The 20,649-nt window shown below is 44.7% G+C and overlaps 1 protein-coding gene across 12 annotated transcripts in view; it reads right to left on the reverse strand.

Moving 5' to 3' along the window:
* Positions 1-20,649, reverse strand: part of UBR5 (ubiquitin protein ligase E3 component n-recognin 5) — a 151,970-nt gene that overhangs the window by 24,595 nt on the left and 106,726 nt on the right. For 11 of the 12 annotated variants that reach the window (XM_050940483.1, XM_050940474.1, XM_050940482.1 and 8 more), the window contains 8 exons: positions 20,172-20,283; positions 11,859-11,990; positions 10,668-10,925; positions 9,750-10,018; positions 7,252-7,463; positions 6,534-6,764; positions 1,642-1,715; positions 40-212 (listed from right to left, as the gene is read on the reverse strand). In XM_050940483.1, the coding sequence (XP_050796440.1) occupies positions 40-212; positions 1,642-1,715; positions 6,534-6,764; positions 7,252-7,463; positions 9,750-10,018; positions 10,668-10,925; positions 11,859-11,990; positions 20,172-20,283 (1,461 nt within the window). Of the gene's footprint in view, positions 1-39; positions 213-1,641; positions 1,716-6,533; positions 6,765-7,251; positions 7,464-9,749; positions 10,019-10,663; positions 10,926-11,858; positions 11,991-20,171; positions 20,284-20,649 lie in introns of all 12 variants that reach the window. The other variant, XM_050940472.1, reaches the window with a different exon arrangement.

Here is a 20,649-nt window from a genome sequence, read left to right on the forward strand (position 1 = left end):
ACAAATAAGTGTCCTCAAGCATACAGTCTCTGGTGTCACCTGTAGAAGATGTGGCTGGTCTGCCAGGGGGATGGCTTCCGCCAGAGGAACTTCAAATGGATTGGGTGGAATACAACCAAGGAACGTCATGGAGTCTGACCGTCGGAAGAATGGATGGTTTTGGCCAGTTTCCGCTGGGAGGGAGTCATCATCCTTGTCATTAAGTGTAGCACCTAAATATCAGAAAAGTTTTTACTCTTAAAAAGCCTTAGGAAAGGTTATACAAAATTTACCTTAAGAGTACATTAAGGATGAGAAGTGAAGGATTTAAAAGCCAAGAAATGCCAAAGATGAAATTAAATATACTAGAGGATCACACATTTTATAGCTTATGTAAGATGAACTGGTAGTTGGTAGGAGGGACAAGAACACAGTCTCTATCCCTAAACCTGTAGTAATTTTACAAGATACTGCCAGTAAACCTAAATTTTATTAAGGCCTTTGAGCTGTTCCTCTTCATTGTTCCCCTTGACAGTGCCATTTGGTGCTGCAGGCAGAAGTCTGAACAGTAGCACTGTTACATCAGGAGGTAACTCAACCAGTCACTCCTTTCATTCCCTTCAGTTACCCTAAACCTAACCCTGCTGGGCTGCTCTGGTCACCTCTCCCTTTGACTGTGCCCATTCAGTGCTGCCACTGTTTAGATGAATTAGAACAGTTTTGACTGGGCAAAGATAAATGATCTTACCTGAGCCAGGAACAGTGTGGAGAAGCAAGTCTCACACAGTTTGGGATCACCATGAAGAAGCCTAGCATATCAGACTTCCTGATCTTTTAATAATTGAATACAACAGGCAGAGAAAAGTGAAGCAACTTCCCTTACGGTCACAAGTCAGTTGCAGGGCTGGAAATACATTCCAGATCTCCTATCTCCCCAGTCTCAACTCATGTCAGTTGAACCATGCAATACCTAACTGGCATTTAAATGGCACCACACTGTATCTGAGCACTGGTATTTTAAATTGGGTGCAGAACAACAAGCCTGCACCTTCTCTCCCCACACTCATTCACTTGGGAAAATAATCCAAAACAAATCACTCAGTTTATGGATTCTGTGTTCTTGCACAATGATACTTTCCTAGTTGTGCTAGCAACAATTTGTACCAACTTGGAATCATGAGTCCTGATCAAGTTCCAACTTTTGTTACCACTGTAAAAATAATATAGAAATAACTCAGCTGCAATCATCTCTCTCTACTGTGAGGGGGGCATCAAATAGGAAGACACACACACCTAGAAGATGGACATGAAATTTTGTAAAGTGATACCTGTAAGTGGGTTATTATTAAAAACAAAGAGCTTTACTCCAATATTTGTTTGTTCCGTCCCACCATTTTACATGGTATATTGGAGTAGCAAAATTCCCACCCAGAAAAAAAAAAAGTGTAGTTAAAGCTTTATTAAGTAGAGCCCTGTGCAGATACAAATTTTGTATCTGCAGCCAATCCGCAAAAATGGTCTGCAGATATCTACATACGCAGATATCCGTGGATATAAAGCGGATAGCCACAGATTTGCGGGGCTCTACTATTAAGCCAAAGGGGAAAAAGCATAAAGGATGTCCCATCTTGATATATGGCAGAAATTCTCTCTCATACTAACTTTGATTTGTGTCATCATCATTTTCATGTTCTGAATCTTCGTTGTCAAGACCCAGTTCCAAGAGCTCCCGAGTCCTGTCAGAGAATAATCAGTCAGTCATCTTGAAGAAATCATTTTGAAAATATAACACTAATATCATGCAATAAAAATGATAGAGTAATTAAAGGGTGGTTAGCCTACCATATGTGTAGTTCTCTGAAGATGGTGCCCTCCTAACGTCAGCCTAACTGGCCTCCATTGTGTTATACTGGGAGTTGACTCACAAAGTTTGAAGGCATTTCTTGACTACTCTTCGACACACTCCCACCCCACCCTCCACTGATGCACTCCTTCTGATTACTACCCAAACTGAGCAGCAGTTTCAAAAATTCAATTGGATGCGGGGGACGGAGAGGAGATAAATATAAGGGGTTCAATTGCTTTGTATAAAGAGAAAAGGAATTATCATTTGCGTTAGGTTACAGAAGGGTTGTACAGTGGATACCACTGTCAAAATTATGACAGATCAGATACCTACAGGAGAAAGCTAAGATCTATAAATCCTCTCTGAGACATTTTAGTACTAAAAAATTGCATCTACAGCACACAGTTAAAAATGTACTCAAAATGTACTCTTTTGGCATGTAACTTCAAAAGTATGTCAAATCAGTGACAAATAGTTAACCCGGGGTAGGCAACCTATGGCACGTGTGCCAAAGGCGGCACATGAGCTGATTTTCAGTGGCACTCACACTGCTCAAGTCCTGGCCACCGGTCTGGAGGCTCTGCATTTTAAATGAAGTTTTCTAAACATTTTAAAAACCTTATTTAACTTTACATACAACAATAGTTAAGTTATATATTACAGACTTCTAGAAAGAGACCTTCTAAAAACATTAAAATGTATCACTGGCACATGAAACCTTAAATTAGAGTGAATAAACGAAGACTTGGCATTCCACTTCTGAAAGGTTGCCGACCCCTAAGTTAACTTATTCTTGTTAATTAATAGTAATCCTACCATTAACTTTCCAAATAAATTTCTTTCTGCAGTATGCCAAAGAAGTGGAGCTAAAATGGGAGAAGTGTGAAATGTTATAGCTTCTACCCTGTTTTAAATCTGAGGGAGAATTCAGAGGTCAAATGTACTGGATGAGAGACTTGGAAGAAGTGAACACTGACGTAATCTACCCACAGGACAGGGCAGGAGCACAGCAGTACTGCAGAACCTCAGAAATGGAGGTTGTTCATAATTCTGAAACGTTCATAACTCTGAATAAAACATTATGGTTGTTCTTTCAAAAAAATTACACCTGAATATTGACTTTCTGCATGTTTGAAACTTTACTATGCAGAAGAAAAATGCTGCTTTCCCTTTACGATTTTTTTTTTTTTAGTAGTCTCTGCTGATGCCTGCTTGTGTACTTCTGGTTCTAAATGAAGTGTGAGATTGACTGATCAGTTTGTAATTCTAGTGTTCGTAACTCTGAGGTTCTACTGTAGCATGTTTCCCAAGATGTCTTGCTGATATACCTCATCCTCAATTAAGAGAAACTATCTCTAGGCCTGACAAGATACTTCAGTCTCCGCACTCATTCTATCCTTTCCCTCTAAGCAGAGGCTGCCGAAGTTTGAATTAGTGCCCATTTTGATGGAGGTTTACATGGTATGAACTGTCCTTTGTAAACTCGATAGAGATCATTAAAAACTCATTTCACACAGGCTACTGATCTGCCATCTGATGGTATTAACTGACCAGGGCTGGATTTGAATCAGTAACCTAGAAGTGAAAGGGTCTATATATCATTAGCAAATTTGACGAGCAATCACATAGTTCCGCTATACTAATGTAGCATTTACTTTCACATGATGGAAAAATCTCATGTTCTAGGTTTTTACAGTGTATTGGTAAACAGACACCTATGAAGAATGGTGTGAATACTTCAAAACTAAAATGTATCGCATCAATGCAGACCTAAGCTCCATATTTTAAGGGAATGTTCCAATTCATAGGCAAGAGGTCATATGACAGAGTTGCAGACCCGGATTTATGGCAACAAGATAAAAAGAACAGGAGTATTTGTGGCACCTTAGAGACTAACAAATTTATTGAGCATAAGCTTTCACAGGCTGCAGCCCACTTCATCGGATGCATAGAATGGAACATATAGTAAGGAGATATCTACACATACAGAAAACATGAAAAGGTGAGAGCTGCCCTACCAATTCTAAGAGGCTAATGAAGAGAAAAAACTTTTGTAGTGATGATCAAGATAGCCCATTTCAGACAGTTTGACAAGAAGGTGTGAGGATACTTGTAATGAGGAAATAGATTGACTGTGTGCAATAGCTCAGCCATTCCCAGTCTCTATTCAAGCCTAAATTGATGGTATCTAGTTTGCATATTAATTCAAGTTCAGCAGTTTCTCGGAGTCTGTTTTTGAAGACTTTCTGTTGCAAAATTGCCCCCAATTAAGTCTGTTACTGAGTGACCAAAGAGGCTGAAGTGTTCTCCTACTGGTTTTTGAATGTTATGATTCCTGATGTCAGATTTGTGTCCAATTTATTCTTTTGCGTAGAGACTGTCCGGTTTGGCCAATGTACATGGGAGAGGGGCACTGCCAGCACATGGCATATATCACATTGGTAGATGTGCAGGTGAACGAGCTCCTGATGGCATGGCTGATGTGATTAGGTCCTAGGCTGATGTCACTTGAATAGATATGTGGACAGAGTTGACATTGGGGTTTTGTTGCAAGCATATATTCCTGGGTTAGTGTTTTTGTTCTGTGATTACAGGTGAGTATTTGTTCACTGCAGAGTGTGTGTGTGTGTGTGTGTGTACACAATATGTTCCATTCTATGCATCCGATCAAATGGGTTTTAGCCCACGAAAGCTTCTGCTCAAATATATTTGTTAGTTTTTACGGTGCCATAAGTACTCCTGTTCTTTTTGCGGATACAGCCTAACATGGCTGTTACTCTGAAACAAGTCAAACTTAGGGTATGTCTACATCTACAATTTTGCAGCGCTGGTTGTTACAGCTGTATTAGTACAGCTGTATAGGGCCAGCGCTGCAGAGTGGCCACACTTACAGCAACCAGCGCTGCAAGTGGTGTTAGATGTGGCCACACTGCAGCGCTGTTGGGCGGCTTCAAGGGGGGTTCGGGGAACGCGAGAGCAAACCGCAGGGAAGGAGACCTGCTTGCTCGGGGGTTCGGGGAACGCGAGAGCAAACCGCAGGGAAGGAGACCTGCTTGCATGGGGGTTCGGGGAACGCGAGAGCAAACCGGGGAAGGAGACCTGCTTGATTACCAGAGAGGCTTCCTCAGGTATGCTGGGATACCTGCTTATTCCACGGAGGTCAAGAAAAGCGCTGGTAAGTGTCTACACTTGATTACCAGCGCTGGATCACCAGCGCTGGATCCTCTACACCTGAGACAAAACGGGAGTACGGCCAGCGCTGCAAACAGGGAGTTGCAGCGCTGGTGATGCCCTGCAGATGTGTACACCTCCTAAGTTGCAGCGCTGTAACCCCCTCACCAGCGCTACAACTTTGTGATGTAGACAAGCCCTTAGGCATTCATCAACGGCTGCCAAAGGCTTGAATCATAGTTCCCAAGTCAGAAATCAGCTTGGGTAAAATCCTAAAAATAAGTAAGTGTTGTGCTGATCTATCATGACAATTTAGCAACAAACAACAATAATGGCTATTTTGAGGTTGCAATTGGAGTATCTCTTGAACAAATACAAATTCAATAAAAACAAGAGCAGCCAAAACAACTTTAAAATATTCATGTCACAAGAACATCCCAACAACAATTAATGAACTTTGCAAGTAAACAGAAAAAGCTAAAAATGATAAAGTGCAATAATGAAAACTAAGAGCAAAATGGTATACAAGGACAGAGATTTATGTTGAGTCTCCGTATACCTGGCAACCATAAGGAAGCATCAGAGACACAAAACTCAAAGGGGAAAGGAAATTAATGGGTGAAGGCTGTCATTTATACTCCTTCTAGGATGATGAATTGTTCCTTCAAATGGGAGATTTCTAAAAAAAAGCTATTAGGTTTGAAAGCCAACACTTTATTCCACACTGGAGGCCACATGACCCAAGTAGTGAGAGGTCAATAGAGAACACACCCCTTTGGAAAGTATTTAACTATTATCAAATGCCAACATTTCTAACAACTTTTCTGTCAAGCAGAGTGACTGAACAACCATTAAGGAAAGCCACATAGGCACCTGGAAGGCAGAGATCTCTAATGTAATGATATTTCCTACTACTAACAGTTAGCCATATGCTTATATTGGTTGTTTTTGTCTCCAGTTCCTGCAAACATTTTTGTATTGATACCTTGTACTAACTAAGTGGTGCTTCTCTGATGTACCTTATGTCTGAAGAGCTACAGGTGCTTACACCAAATGGAATTAACTGCTATGCAAATTGTGTCAATGTCACATGGATCTATCTAATGCCACAAACCATTCTTCAGGTAGACTATTCAGTATCTCTTAGCACAATTAGAGCTAGCAGGACATTAAAGCAGCTTGGCAAGAGTTCTACTTGACCAGGGTATTATTTTTGAAAGTAAAATATTTTTTCATCACCACCATCATGAGAAAGATGTGGAGTAGATTGCATGTGTGGGCTGGTAAATTTTCAAGCCAACTTTATAAAAGGGTGATTTAAGGATGCTTCAAGGTTTTATACATTTGCTTCAGTGACCATAAATGCATTTTACCACAGATAGCATGCCCAGCTTAGGACACGGTGCAGAGGCATGCACAATGATTGCCAAGTATTGCTACCACAAAAGAACAAATCTTTTGAATTTTCAAGCTCACAGCACACTAGATTTCTGCCACGCTAGTAAGGATTTGTTTTTGCTAGAGTTGGCTTAATTACCTTTTCCGTTCCAGCTGAGGAGTGTCCAATGTTGTCTGTTGGTTCATTGCTTTAATCCAATAAATAAGGGCCTGAAAAACATATGCTACGTGCTTCAGTGAGCAGACATCCAGAACAGGAAGAACATCTGAGTGCTCATCATTGTGAGAACGCATCAGAGAGAGGGCATAATTTAGAAAGTCTCCACGTGCCGACATCATTCCTTGACGGGCACTGAGCAAAGTAGCACGCCTGTTAGGGAAAAAATTTATATATAAATGGTGCTTAGATAGTACAGTGGTAAGGTGCCTTAGAAATTCTCATGTAAGTTATGTAAAGTATATGAATGTATATCCTCTAATACCTGTAATTCAAAGATACTAAAATACTACCAGTATTGGGAAATGAAGTACAATAATTAAAACACAAAACCTTAAGTTTAATATGTATAAATAGCCAAATGATTAAATTTGTGACTCTTGTATTTAAGAAAGGTTATGAATTTTAGGGTTATGACAAAAATCAGTCCTGTCAGCAGCAAGGAAAGCATCTCATTTAACAAAATATATATTCATATTGAAGACAGTAGCAATAATTAAGGAAGCTTCCTGTTACATTACAAAAACAGTTACGCATCTATGCCTGAAGTCCAGGTTCCCAAAATGTCACAGCGAGTAAAGAGGTTAAAGTACAAAATGAACAAATTCATACAATTGAAACGTGAAACGAAATTTCACACCTTCTACCCTCAAGTGTTCTTAGACTAGCCTCCTCACGTGCTGTCATCCTCTCCCTTCTCGTTGAGTTCTGGGAAGCATGCAGGGGGTGGTTTGGATGTCCAGGGTCACCTGCAGATGCTAGTGCAGAACCATAACGCAGTTGAGCTTCAGTTGAGTCCATGATGCTAACCATCCAATTCCAAGTGGGAATAAGCTTTTCCTCTACATAGTTCTGAACAAAGATGAGACAATGAGTTAGCAGCATCACAAGAAAAAACAGAAAGGAAGGCAATTAAAGTATGAAGTATTGACACGACATTTTTAATTCACTCAGATTTACTGTAAATACTTAAATCTCTATACAAAGATTCCCACTCCTGGAGAAGGTTAAGAAAGTCGCCAGAAAGATCCATTCTGCTGTTAGCTTCTTCCCATGAACATCACTACTCTAAAGAAGCCTGGAGCTCCCACTGTGCAACACCTGTTTACTCACCCCACCTTGGAATCTCTCGGGGTAATCTTCACCAAACACACTGACCTCAATCTTGGAGATCCCCATCTTATGTCATTCGATACTGATCTCTCACAAATGCATATTTTTCAGAGTTCCATCTAAACTCTGATATTTCTGTTGCTTTGTAAGAACCATCTTCCCCCTCCAATCTCCCTCTCTTCTGTTGACTCCAATCTTTATCTTCAACTCTGCTTTACCACTGTGCACTTGAGTCCTTGACTCTACCCTACAGCTCTGTGCTGTCATTTTCGAACTCCTCAATCTGTTCCCTTGATCCCACTCCACCTAATGTCTCATTTCCTTACTCACTGCCCCCTCTTCTTCAAGCTCTCTCCCTCCCTGCAGACTTCAAACATGTTCTTGTATCTGTTATACTAATAGGACCCTCCCCTTCACCCCATTTGTGTATCCAAACAACAGCCCAACTCAAAAAATCCTCAAGTCTGGTCTATATACACACTGCTTGACTACATCATTTCTACATAACTTGAATGGCCCACCACCATTTCAAACTCAGTCAAAACTGTAACCTTCCCAACACATCTCAGTTCACTGTAAAAAAACTTTCACCATCCTACTCAGTTTCACCATATTAGTGCAATATTCAACTCCTCTCTGGGCTCCCCCACAGCCAACCAAGCTGTTATAAGGCCCCCTCTTTTCTTCTGATCCATTTATAATGGCACCAGTCACCAAAGAACCTAAGCATTGTTTCTCCTCCACAACTAAGACAGTCAGCTTTCTCCTCTCGTGTCCCACTACAGAAACTCCTTTCCACACCATGAACATTTTTTGCCTCAATTTCTGAAGCTCTCATCTCTGTAGTCCCCATATCCCACCACACTGCACTGTGGCCTATAGAAGATAGCATAGCTAAAAATCAACTTACTCTCCAGCTCCTCATATAGTGTCACTCCTCTCTGTGACTTCCTCTCACCTTTTGCATCAAGTTCCTCAGCTTCATCTCCAAATTACTGCTCCTTACTCCCTTTGCCTATGTTCCTCAAGCCTTCCTTCTGGAAGTCCCATGTCTATTTTCCAACCATTCTTTAAGTCTTCTTCCATGGTGCCTCAGACTTTGAACTCCCTTTCTCCCCACGTGCCAGCTGTCATCTTTCTACCCTTTCAAATTCTTCCTTATAGCTCATTTCTTCTATGAGTACCACCAAAAACTGATGTGCAATTCTCCAGGGCCTAAATTAAACCTGCAACATCAGGGAGATCAGAGGAGAAGAACACTGAACAGATCTAAGTGGATGGCTGAGGGAGGATACGGGGTTGGTCCTGAAGAGATGTTCCCTGAACAGGGGCAGGACTCACATGCAGGGAGGCCTGGGGAATGGAACACTGTGGGGAGCTCTTACAGGACACCTGACCTGGGGGCAGAGGCAAGAGTCAGGAGACTTGCCTGGAGAGTGGGTCCCTGGAGCAGAGGCTAAAGGAACTGGGAACACAATGCTGCTATCGACTCTTGAGTTGGTAACCTGGAATGTTCTCCTTGAAGAGGGTAGTGGGAAAACAAAAAACAAAAAAAAAAACCAACCTGTTTCTGCATATGTTTATTGTGGGTTTGTTCCCGCATAGGTTGACTGAGTTTGTTGAGAATGATTTTACTGCAAAGTGTTTTGTTTTTGTTTGGGGGCAGAGGAGGGGAACTACTGCACTGGTGTACACAAATTATGCCCAGAGCTGAGTTTTGCAAGCCATAATACATTATTTCAAAAGCATTCAAACATGGACAGAAGGAGCTATAAAAATGCCAAGTAGCAATAACGCAAAGTTTGTGGGCACAATTTCAACTCTAAGAACTAAAAATTTTACCCTAAATGGTTTTACAGAGAGATTAGATTACTCTGTGTGAAATATGGATAATCCAACATGTTAAAAACATTTAAAGTTCTACAGCAATTAACTGGAATGCAAATACAAGTTTTTTTTTTTTTTTTTTTAAATGTTAGCACTGAAACCAGCATTGACGTCTAGAGTGTTGTAGTTGCACCATACCTGCAAGTTTACTGCATCCTGATAAGTCAGTTTCACTGCAGCGGGGATCTGGGAGTATACCAGATGATTGTATTTGGGAATCAAACCCATCAAATCAGATATCTGTCGGATCACAATGCTGTATGCCCTCGCTAAGCTGCTCGCAGATGTCAAATAGCTGCTTGCATTGCTAGCTTCTAAAGCTGCAGCTGCTGCTGCAGCACTTGTGCTGATGGTGCCGCTTCGACGTAAATTTGATGGATCAATATAAATCAAACCTGCTGAACTTGCTAAAGATAAGAGAAAGTAAGACACCATTAATGATTTTATATACCCTTTACTAATTCTTGTATTTGACAACAGAAAAAGTTATTAAAATAAACTAAACTTTTAAGTGATTAAACATGAATAATGTACCTGTACTGGCCTTGCAGCTCTAACAATAAAACTTAATACTAGTATCTTCTTAGAGCAGGAATAAATACTGTATTCTATTAATTTCTTAACGAAACTTAAACAGGCAAAGCACTTTAAGACTGTGCATGTTTCTCTTAAGCTACAGCAAAAAGATAATACAGTATGTGGTAAAAAACAACATACTAACACTTAATCCTATGGGCTGATCTACACTAATGCTGTAAATTGACCTATGTTATGCTACTGCAGTTATGTAAGTTACATAACTGAAATCCACATAACTTAGGGTCAACTTAAAGCAGTGTCTACACTGCGCTATGTTGACTGGAGATGTGCTCTCGCCAACTTACATTTCACCATCGACTTAGCTTGTCTTCACCAGACCTGCTAAATCAACACTGCTGCATAGATCGCAGCACTGCCGATTTAGCAGGAAGCATAGACAAGCCTTACTAAACAGCAAAAACAAAGAACAAAACCATTTATAAATGATGTACGTGCATTCCCTTTGCTGAGACTTGCCTGCTGGGGCAGATGTACTTGATGGAGCCGTGCTAGTTGTTCTCTGATTCTGGGTGTTACGTACAGCCCACTGCATTGAACGGGGAGCTTGGGCAGCACCATTGGCATGAGAGCTATTTGTGGTTCGCTCTAGAGGCTCATCAAGCATGAAGGTCTCCTGCTCTATGTCATCACTCTGGCTACTGCTGCTGTCTGAATCACTGGAGTCATTTGACTGAGAATCATCCTCAGAAAAAAATGCTGGAACACTGCTAGCACCTATGTAGGAAAACAGTGTTTATTGTAATTCCCTTATAAGCAGTGATGCACAGTCAGATTATTGTACATATATAATAAGTGTTTGAAAACTTATTCCTGAAAAACAACTATAATTGTAACATTCAAGTACCATGCTTACAGAACATCCAGAAATGCATTCTAACAAATTGTCCTTAAAATACTAGTGCTAACTTTCCATGATAGTTTTATGGAAGGCAATCAAATTAGTTTTACTTGTGTTTTGAAAGAAAGTTAAATGATTAAGGAACATTTTAATTAAAACCACAGTCCTTTTCACTAACAGGTAATAGAGCAGAAAGTCAGTGTACAAGTTTGACCTGTTTTGACTAACTCTGATTTAGAAGGATCCTGCTCCCAAACAAGAAGGCAGAACAGTTGCTCTCTAACTCTACTTTTAAGTATTTTTAAGTTATATAGGGAAAAGAGACATTAAAACTTTTTAAGCTGACTTTACAACACTCCCAGGTATTTTCACACTGATGCTACAGCTGCACAGCAACAGAACATAGGCAGAAAGCCGTACTACAAGAGCCCATTTCTCTTAAGAGGGCTGCACACTGTCGTCTCAATATAGACAAATGCAAACTTTAAGTGAGAAAAACAGAGGAGGAGAAGCTTTAGAGAGAAGATTACAGGAGGAAAAGTCTCATTTAAGTGCTACGGGTTTCCCCTACAAATTTGGGGCAGAACTAATTATTTCCCCACATTTCTCCTGCATCTGTTTCTTGCACTTTACTGTCTTTGGCACTAGGCAGCATGTGAGCCTTCAAAGATTTTGTACCAGAAGCTGACAAGTAAAGTCTCTCCCAACCTGTATTTAATCAGTTAGATACTTTCCTTTTACACACATGCCTAAATCCTGGCTTCCAAGTTTAAATGAAGAATGATGCAAGAGAGGATGAAATGGTGTACCTGCTTCTGATCCCGCAGTAGCAGCAGTGACAACACTTCTACGCCCGCTAGCATTGTCCTGATTGCTATGGTTACTCTCACTGTCACTTTCTGTTTCAGCTGCTGCTAGTAGATCCAGCTCCATGTCACTGCCTATAAAAATGAAAAAATACAATATTAACATCTAATGCTTACAGGAAAATAATTTAATATCAAAGGAATTTGTGTAGTCCTGTATATTTACTACACCTCACGCTTATAACAGAGCACTAAGCATCTTAAAGCCATCTCACTTCTACACTTTTATTTCTACTAAGTTTTGAGAATTAAGAAATCATTATTAAGAACTCAAGCCACAAGATTCTACATTTAAAGTGGCACTTCCAGCCTTAATTCTGCTCCCTGTGCATATGTATTACATAGTCTTTAATTACAGGATCATGTTCTGTTTCAATAAATAAAATGTACATATAAACTGAGTATCTGAATATCTTGGAAGCAGCTGAAGCCTTCAGGAAATCAGAGTTTGTTAGTTTCTAGTCACATTTCAGTTTTGAACAAACCAAAATCTGGTTAAATCAGGATTACCTGCAAATACAATGGTTCAAAAGGAAAAGCCAGGGCAATCCTACCTTTAGGAACATAGAAAATGCCATATTTCATCAGACCTTTGGTCTATCTAGGCTGGCATACTGTCTCTGACAATGGCTGGTACCAGACAATTCAGACAAAAGCGCACCAGTTCCCATAATAGACAATTATGGAAAAGTTTGCCATAGGAACAAATCTTTCCTAACTTAACACAGTTTCTGGTGGTCTTAAGACCTCAAATATAAAAGGTTAGTATCCTTCTGATTTTTCTATCTATCTGATATAAATGTATGTTAGCAGTTCAAATTATTCTTTCCAACCTGTATCACTAAGCATTTGGTAATACTGTATTTTGACATGTTATTCATTTGCCTCGCTTTATGTCTCCTCAGTAGTCCTGTCTTCTCTAGTCTTGACTAATCTAAATAGTGTCACCTAAAATCTTTGCCATCTCCCTGTTCACTCCACTTATTACATCATTAATAACTGTACTGAATAAAAACCGGTGCTTTTATGAATCCTTGGGGCACCCCACCTAATCTTCTCATATTTAATACTATTTCTACTCATTTTTTAATCTGTGCCCGTTTCTAGCCCGTAACTCTTGTGAAGGACTTTGTTCAAATGCTTTTCGAAATTTCAAATAAGTTATATACATCAGTTCTTTTTTTTCCTACTATTTTGCTGACATGCTAAAAAGATTGTAGTATATTGGAGAGGCACTACTTTCCTTTGCAAAAGTCCCTTTCACATCTTGTTCATCCAAGTGTTCTATAACTCTCTATAAAGGGTGTTTCAAACAGTTTAAATCAAATATTGAAATAAGTCTCATTGTTCTGTAATTTCCATGAGCTTCCATAGCATCCTTGTAAAAAAAGGGGTACAGCACTTGCTATCCTCTAGTATAACAACTGATTTCAATGTGAAACTGAGTACCTTTATTAGCAATTCAATCATTTTATTCTGAAGTTCCTTCAGAACACTTGGATCATCATCATCATCAGGGCCTAGAGTCATTTGTTAGGCCACGTCCAGACTAGGGTATTAAAATCGATTTTAGATACGCAACTTCAGCTACGTGAATAACGTAGCTGAAGTCGAATTTCTAAAATCGAGGTACTCACCCGTCTGGACGGCGCGCCATCGATGTCCGCGGCTCTCCGTGTCGATTCCGGAACTCCGTTCGGGTTGATGGAGTTCCGGAATCGATGTAAGCGCGCTCGGGGATCGATACATCGCGTCCAGACTAGACGCGATATATCGATCCCCGAGCAATCGATTTTAACCCGCCGATGCCGCGGGTTAGTCTGGACGTGGGCTTAGTCTTTAACTGTCAATTTGTTCCATCACTTTGAAACCTCAATCTGTGAGTGTCCAATTTATTAGCTGAAAAACGAAGCTATGAAGTCTGTATTGCCTCAAAATTCTCTGTGGTGAAGACAATGCTAAGAAGCCGTTAGCTTCTTTGCAATACCTTAGCCTCCTTAATTGCTCCCTTTATTCCTTGGTAGTTCAGCAAACTCATCTATTCTTTCACAGGCTTCCTGACTCTGATGTATTTAAATTTTAATTTATTACTTTCTTTATGGTGTATTATTGCTGGAGCATTCGCAGCTGCTATACATTATGCTTTTAGACATACATAAAAACAACATGCATCTCTTTCTTTGGGAGGGGAATTAAAGGACAGTTACCTGTTCCGTAACTGGCGTTCTTCAAGATGTGCTGCTCAGGTGTATTCCACAGTAGGTGTGCGTGCTCGCCATGTGCAGCGATGTTGGAAGTTTTTCCTTTAGCAGTACCCATACTGGGGCAGCACCATGGCAACTCCTGGAGTGGCACCTCTGTATCGCGCTGTAAGGGGAGCCGCACTGTCCCCCCACCCTCGGTTCCTTCTTACCGGACAACTCCGACAGAAGTGAAGGAGAGTGGGATGTGGAATACACCTGAACAACCACCTCGACAGTTACCTGTTCCGTAACCGGTGTTCTTCCTTTCTTCAAGCGATTGCTCAGGTGTATTCCACAGTAGGTGACTCCAAGCTATGTCTGATGGAGGCGGGTAGGAGTTTAAGGGTTTCCCGGACGCAGTACCGCCCTACCAAACCCGGCAATCGCATAATGCGAAGAAAACATGTGGACAGAGGACCACATGGCAGCCCTACAGATGTCCTGCATCGGGACGTGGGCTATATAGGCAGCCGACGTGGTCTGAGCTCTCATTGAGTGTGCCCTGACGATCAGTGGTGGGGGAACCCTTGCCAGGTCATAGTACATGCAAATGCACAAGGTGATCCAGCGACAAAAGTGCTGGGTGGAAATTGGTTGCCCCCTCATACGCCGGCCAATGCAACGAACAGCTGCGAGGATTTCTGGAACAGCTTGGTCCGGTTCAGGTAGAAGGCCAGTGCCCTACGTACATCGAGCACGTGAAGGCAACGTTCCTCGTTGGAGGAATGGGGCTTAGGACAGAGCACCAGGAGGAAAATGTCCTGTTCCACATGCAAGGCGGAGACCACCTTAGGGAGGAATGCCGGATGTGGGCGAAGCTGGACCTTATCCTTGTGGAAGATGGTATATGGGGGTTCCGAGGTCAAGGCCCTGAGCTCTGAGACATGTCAGGCTGACATGATAGCTACAAGAAATGCTACCTTCCATGACAGGTGAGACCAGGAACATGTGGCCAAGGATTCAAGGGGAGGTCCCGTGAGACGGGATAACACTAGGTTTAGGTCCCGTTGCAGAACGGAGGACCTAGCATACGGGAATGAATAGTCCAGGCCTCTTAGAAAGTTGGAGGTCATAGTGTGAGAAAAGACCGATTGGCCCTGAACTGGCGGGTGGAAGGCCGATATGGCCGCCAAATGTACTCTGACAGAGGTGGGAGCTAGCCCTTGGGTCCTAATGGACAGGAGATCATCAAAGATAATCTGGAGCAGTGCTGACAATGGGGATGTTCCCCGCTCCGTTGCCCACCTAGAGAATCTGGACCACTTTGCCAGGTACGTCTGTCACATAGACAGCTTTCTACTTTCCAGCAGGACTCGTCCGACATCCTCTGAGCACCTCCCCTCCTCCTCATCTAACCACTAAGCAACAACGCTGTCAGGTGGAGCGCAGCTAGGCTGGGATGGAGGAGGTGGCCCCCTTTCTGGGAGAGGAGGTCCAGACGAAGTGGTAGCCTCCGTGGGGAGGCCGCTAAGAGGTGCAGGAGGATCCCATACCAATGTTGTCGGGCCCAGTCCGGGGCTATGAAGATAGCCCACGTCCTGTCCATTTTACTTTTTGCAAGACCTTGCCGATCAGGGGGAAGGATGAGAAGGCATAGAAAAGCTGGCCTGACCACTGCAGAAGGAAGGCATCCGAGATCGCCCCCCTTCCCCATTCCTCTTCGGAGCAGAACTGGAGACCGCACCGGTTCTGGTCGGTTGCAAAGAGGTTGACCCGGGGAACTCCCCACTCTCAGAAGGGCTGGTGGGTGACCTCCAAGTGGAGCGACCACTCGTACTGGTGGGAGAAAACCCTGCTGAGGCGGTCGGTTTGCACATTGTGGATGCCCGGTAGGTGGAATGCTTGCAGGGAGATATCTTGGGCTATACAGAATTCCCATAGGCTCAGGGCTTCCAGGCATAGGGTTGAGGAACAAATCCCGCCTTGCCTGTTGATGTAGTACATTGCAGCGGTGTTGTCCGTAAGGATGCTGACCACCTTCCCATGAAGGTGCATGCTGAAAGCTACGCACGCCAGCCGTATCGCCCTGAGCTCTCTAGCATTTATGTGGAGGGACAACTCTGAGGCCAACCATCTCCTTTGGGTTTGAATGTTCCCTACATGAGCTCCACATCCCAGATCCAAGGCATCTGACACCAGGTCTAATGATGGGGAGGTTTCCTGGAAAGGGACCCCTTGTAGTATATGTTGCTTGGGAGGCACCACAGTTGTAGGGAGGCAACTACCTGGGGCAGTACCGTGATAACCTTGTCCAGCCCATCCCGGGCCTGAGTACTGAGAGGCTAGCCAGAGCTGGAGGGGCCTCATTCTGAGCCTGGCATGGTGGACCACTTACGTGCATGCCACCATGTGCCCGAGGATCTGAAGGCATGCTCTTGCCATCGTCACGGGAAAGGTCATGACCGAGGCGATGAGGCCTTTGAGGGTCTCGAACCCTGCCTGGAAGGAGAGAGGCTCTGGCCCTTAAGGAGTCCAGCATCGCCCCTATGAATTCTATGCGCTGAACTGAGACTAATGTAGATTTGTTCTCATTCACTACTAGGCTGAGATCTGCGCATGTGGACAAGAGCAACTCCACATGTGCCTGCATCTGGGAGCCGCCCTTGAGAAGCCAATTGTCCAGATATGAGAAGATCTGCACCCCTTTTCGCTGGAGGTAGGCTGCTACCACAGCCATGCACTTGGTGAAAACCCTGGGTGCTATGGATAGGCCAAAAGGGAGGACCGTGAACTGGTAGTGATCCTGCCCCACCAGGAACCGGAGGAAGTGCCTGTGCCCTTTGAATATATCGATGCGGAAATACGTGTCCTGAAGGTCCAGGGAGGGAATGATAGAGGCCAAGGACACCACGCGGAACTTGGAGCAGACCATAAACCGGTTGAGATTCCGTAGGTCCAGGATGGGCCTGAGCCTCTCTTTTGTCTTTGGGATCAGGAAATACCAGGAGTAGAAGCCTCTGCCATGGCAGTCTACTGGTACTCTTTCCACCATCCCCAGCTGGAGCAGATGCACTACCACCTGCCCTAGGAGGCGAGCAAGCTCCGGGTCCCTGGGGCTCACCAGAGACGGGGTGGCAAGGTGGGGGCAAAGTGAACTGCAACACGTAGCCTTTGGAAATGGTGTTGAGGACCCATTAGTCCGACGTTATACGGGATTACTCTACTCAGAAGGCAGACAATCGGCTGCAGAACACAAACTTTATTAATCAAGGGGGTTTCCCTGGCATCAGGCCTGGTGCCCCCCTGCAAATAGTCAAAACCGCCTCTTTTCCTGCCTCTTGCCCTTAGAAGGTCTGGGCTGCGGGGCAGAGTGGGAATGATGTTGAGGCCGACGCCGCTGGTCTCCCGGCCTCTTGGACAGGGACTCATATCTGCTCTGTGCAGGTGGAGCCAAAGTTTGCGGCCTGGGCTTGTCCTTAGCTGGTGAGACGTAGAGGCCCAAGGTTTGCAGGATGGTACGGGAATCCTTCATCCCGTGCAAATGGACAGCCATTTGGTCCGCAAACGGTGCTCTTTTGTCAAAGGGCAGGTCCTGTATGAGGGACTGGGCCTCTACCGACAGCCTGGACAGGAGGAGCCAGGATGCCCTGAGCATGGAGATGGTGGAAGCCATCGAGCAGGCTGCTGCATCGGCTGCGTCCAATGCCACCTGGAGGGTTGCTTTTGCTGCTGCCGCCCCTTCCTCTACCAGAGCCTTGAAATCCTTTTTGTCCCACTCCGTGAGGAGAGGCTCAAACTTTGGTAGGGACCCTATAAGTTAAAGTCATACTGGCTCAGTAGGGCCTGATGATTGGCCACCCTGAGCTGGAAGCTTGCCAAAGAATAAACTTCCCTGCCAAAAGTATCCAGTCTCCTGGCGTCTTTATCCTTCGGGGTGGGCACAGGCTGGCCATGTTGTCCTCAGTGGTTTACCGATTCCACCACCAGAGAGTTAGATGCTGGGTTAGAGGTACTCATGGTTCTTAGCTGGCAAAGTACTTCCTCTCCACCTTTTTGGAAATGGGGGCCAAGGAAACAGGAGTTTGCCACAAGGTAATGGAAATGTTGGCTACTCCCTGATGGAGGGGCAGGGCCACACGGCCCGGTGCCGAGGACGACAGCACATTGAAAAGGGAGTCAGACGGGTCCTCCATCTCCTCAGCCTGTAGCTGGAGGTTGGATGCCACCCTCTTAAGGAGGTCTTGATTTGCCTTCAAGTCCTCCTGTGGAATGGGAATGGTGCCGTAATGGCATCATCCGGTGCTGGAGAGGGGGCCGGTGCAGAGCCGAGAGTCTTGGGTGGTACCAGGGGGTCGGTCCCCAGGTAGGAGTCTGGGTGTAGGGCTGCCAACTCAGGACCTGTGGATTTGTCCCTTTGCCAAGAAGCGGAGGCCGAAGGAGCCTAGGACGCTCTGGCAACCAAGCGAGTTCCCGTCTGGGCGAGCTTCTGCAGCCACAGTGCCCCTTGCCACTGACCGATTTGGGGGCCTGGTGGAGCCATCTGTTCCAGCTGAACTGCACGACCTGGTGATGGGTGGCTGGGGGCCAATGCTGAGGTCATCGTCGAGCACACGGTCTCATAGGAGCAGCGAGAGTGACGATGCCTATGATGGTGCCTTCCGCATGATCAGGACCTCGATGCCAAGGAGCGGTACCCGTCGGAAGTGCTTCTCCGGTATTCATCCCGGTGCCAGGAGCTACAATGTTCTGATGCCACTGAATTGTGAGAAGAGTCCCGAGTGCAATGCCTGGCAGAGCAGGAATTCGAGTGGGGGCATCGACAGCGTTGGGACCGGCTATGGTAGCTGCAATGTGAGGAAGAGTGTCTGCGGCGCCTGTCACGGTGCCTGCACCTGTCGCTGTGCAGTGTGGAGGGGCCTCGAGATTCCTGTTCGAGCAGAGAGCCGGTCAACTTGACTGGTGTAGAGGGCTGGTGTGAGCTGCAAGATGACCACGTCAAACGAGGTAAGGAGCGGTTCTCGGAGCAGGAGCTGCGCCGTGCTGGGGAGGTCTGATGAGCGCCCAGTGGCGGCTTGCCTTGGGACTAAGGGCCTGATACTGCCGGAGCACTGGGTATCGGTAAGCTCAAGATGTCTCACACGGCCTGTGCAGCCTCCGGCGTCGACGGCATCCTCCCCGCAGGGGAGGCATACATGGACGGAGCCGGGCTGCTCCGCTCAACACGAGTCAGAGGCCTAGGGCCCGGGGGGGGGAGGGGGACAGGGATTGAGGGCTGCCTGGCTCAGGACCAGCCTCACCCCTCTCCTTTTCTCGGCGCCACTGTGCGGAAGTCTTCCCTTGCTTCTTGGGAGGGGAGCCGTGTGGCTAGAAGAGGGGACTTTGTTATGTGCCAAAGTCGTGGTGCCGGGCACTGATTCTGCTCGGTGCGCCGGGGTAGGGGCCAGTGCCGATTCCATCAGGCAAGCATGAAGCCTGATGTCCCTCTCCTTCTTAGTCCGTGGCTTGAATGATCTACAGATCTTGCAGCGCTCACTCATGTGAGTTTCGCCCAAGCAGCAGAGACACTCAGCGTGCAGATCACTTCTAGGCATAGAATGGCGACAGGAGTTGCACAACTTGAAGACTGGGGCATGGGGTATGCCCCAAGCCCACTCTAACTACTTGAAAAACTACTAAAAGTAACTGTACCACTAAGATCAACTACAGAAGCTGCAGCAAGGCTGGAGCAATACGTTCCAACTACTTTCACTGGTAGCAAGAAGGAACTGAGGGTGAGGGGAGCGCGTGGCTCCCATTATAGCGTGATCTAGAGATGCCACTCCAGGGGTCGCAGCGGTGCTCCCCCAGTATGGGTACTGCTAAGGGAAAAACTTCCGACACCGGTGCACATGGCGAGCACGCACACCTACTGTGGAAGACACATAAGCAATCACTCGAAGAACTGTAACCGTTTGTCCAGAATCTTGTCTTTTAAAGGGGTGAGGGATGGAGGAAGAGGAAGGAGAGATGCTCCTTTTGCATTATAGGATAAAATTGTTAATAAAGTAACAGTATATGAATGAAAAGTGTGTACCATCTTCATCATGCTCATCATGTTGTCCTTCTGCTTCAGCATTTTCTTCTCCATGTTCTTCTTGTTCATCATGGTGGTCTTCCTCTCCAGCTACTCCCTCAACCACTTCAACCTGGAAAATGCTTTTTATTTTTATGCTGTAACATGTATGTTTATTTTAGTTCTGTTCAAGTACAAGCTGTCTGCTTTATCCAGAATTTTGTTCTGGGAATCATAGTGCAAAGTGACAATTCTGTTTCCTGCAGCAATACCAGTATAAACTGATCATACAATTCTGGTAGAGGTGAGGAGGAGGAGGAAGGCATTTATTTGCACTAGTTTGTGTGGCCGCTCATTTGACAGTTCACAAATGAAGTGTTATGGAACAGACAAGGCACCCAAAAAGTTGCCTTGGACATCAGAACCTAATGTTGAAAAGGAAATGTTGGCCACGAAAACCAGGATTAACTAATTCTTTCTTGGTGGACCTATGCTCTGA

The sequence above is a fragment of the Gopherus flavomarginatus genome, chromosome 2 (assembly GCF_025201925.1).
Source record: "Gopherus flavomarginatus isolate rGopFla2 chromosome 2, rGopFla2.mat.asm, whole genome shotgun sequence".
Classification (NCBI taxonomy): domain Eukaryota; kingdom Metazoa; phylum Chordata; order Testudines; family Testudinidae; genus Gopherus; species Gopherus flavomarginatus.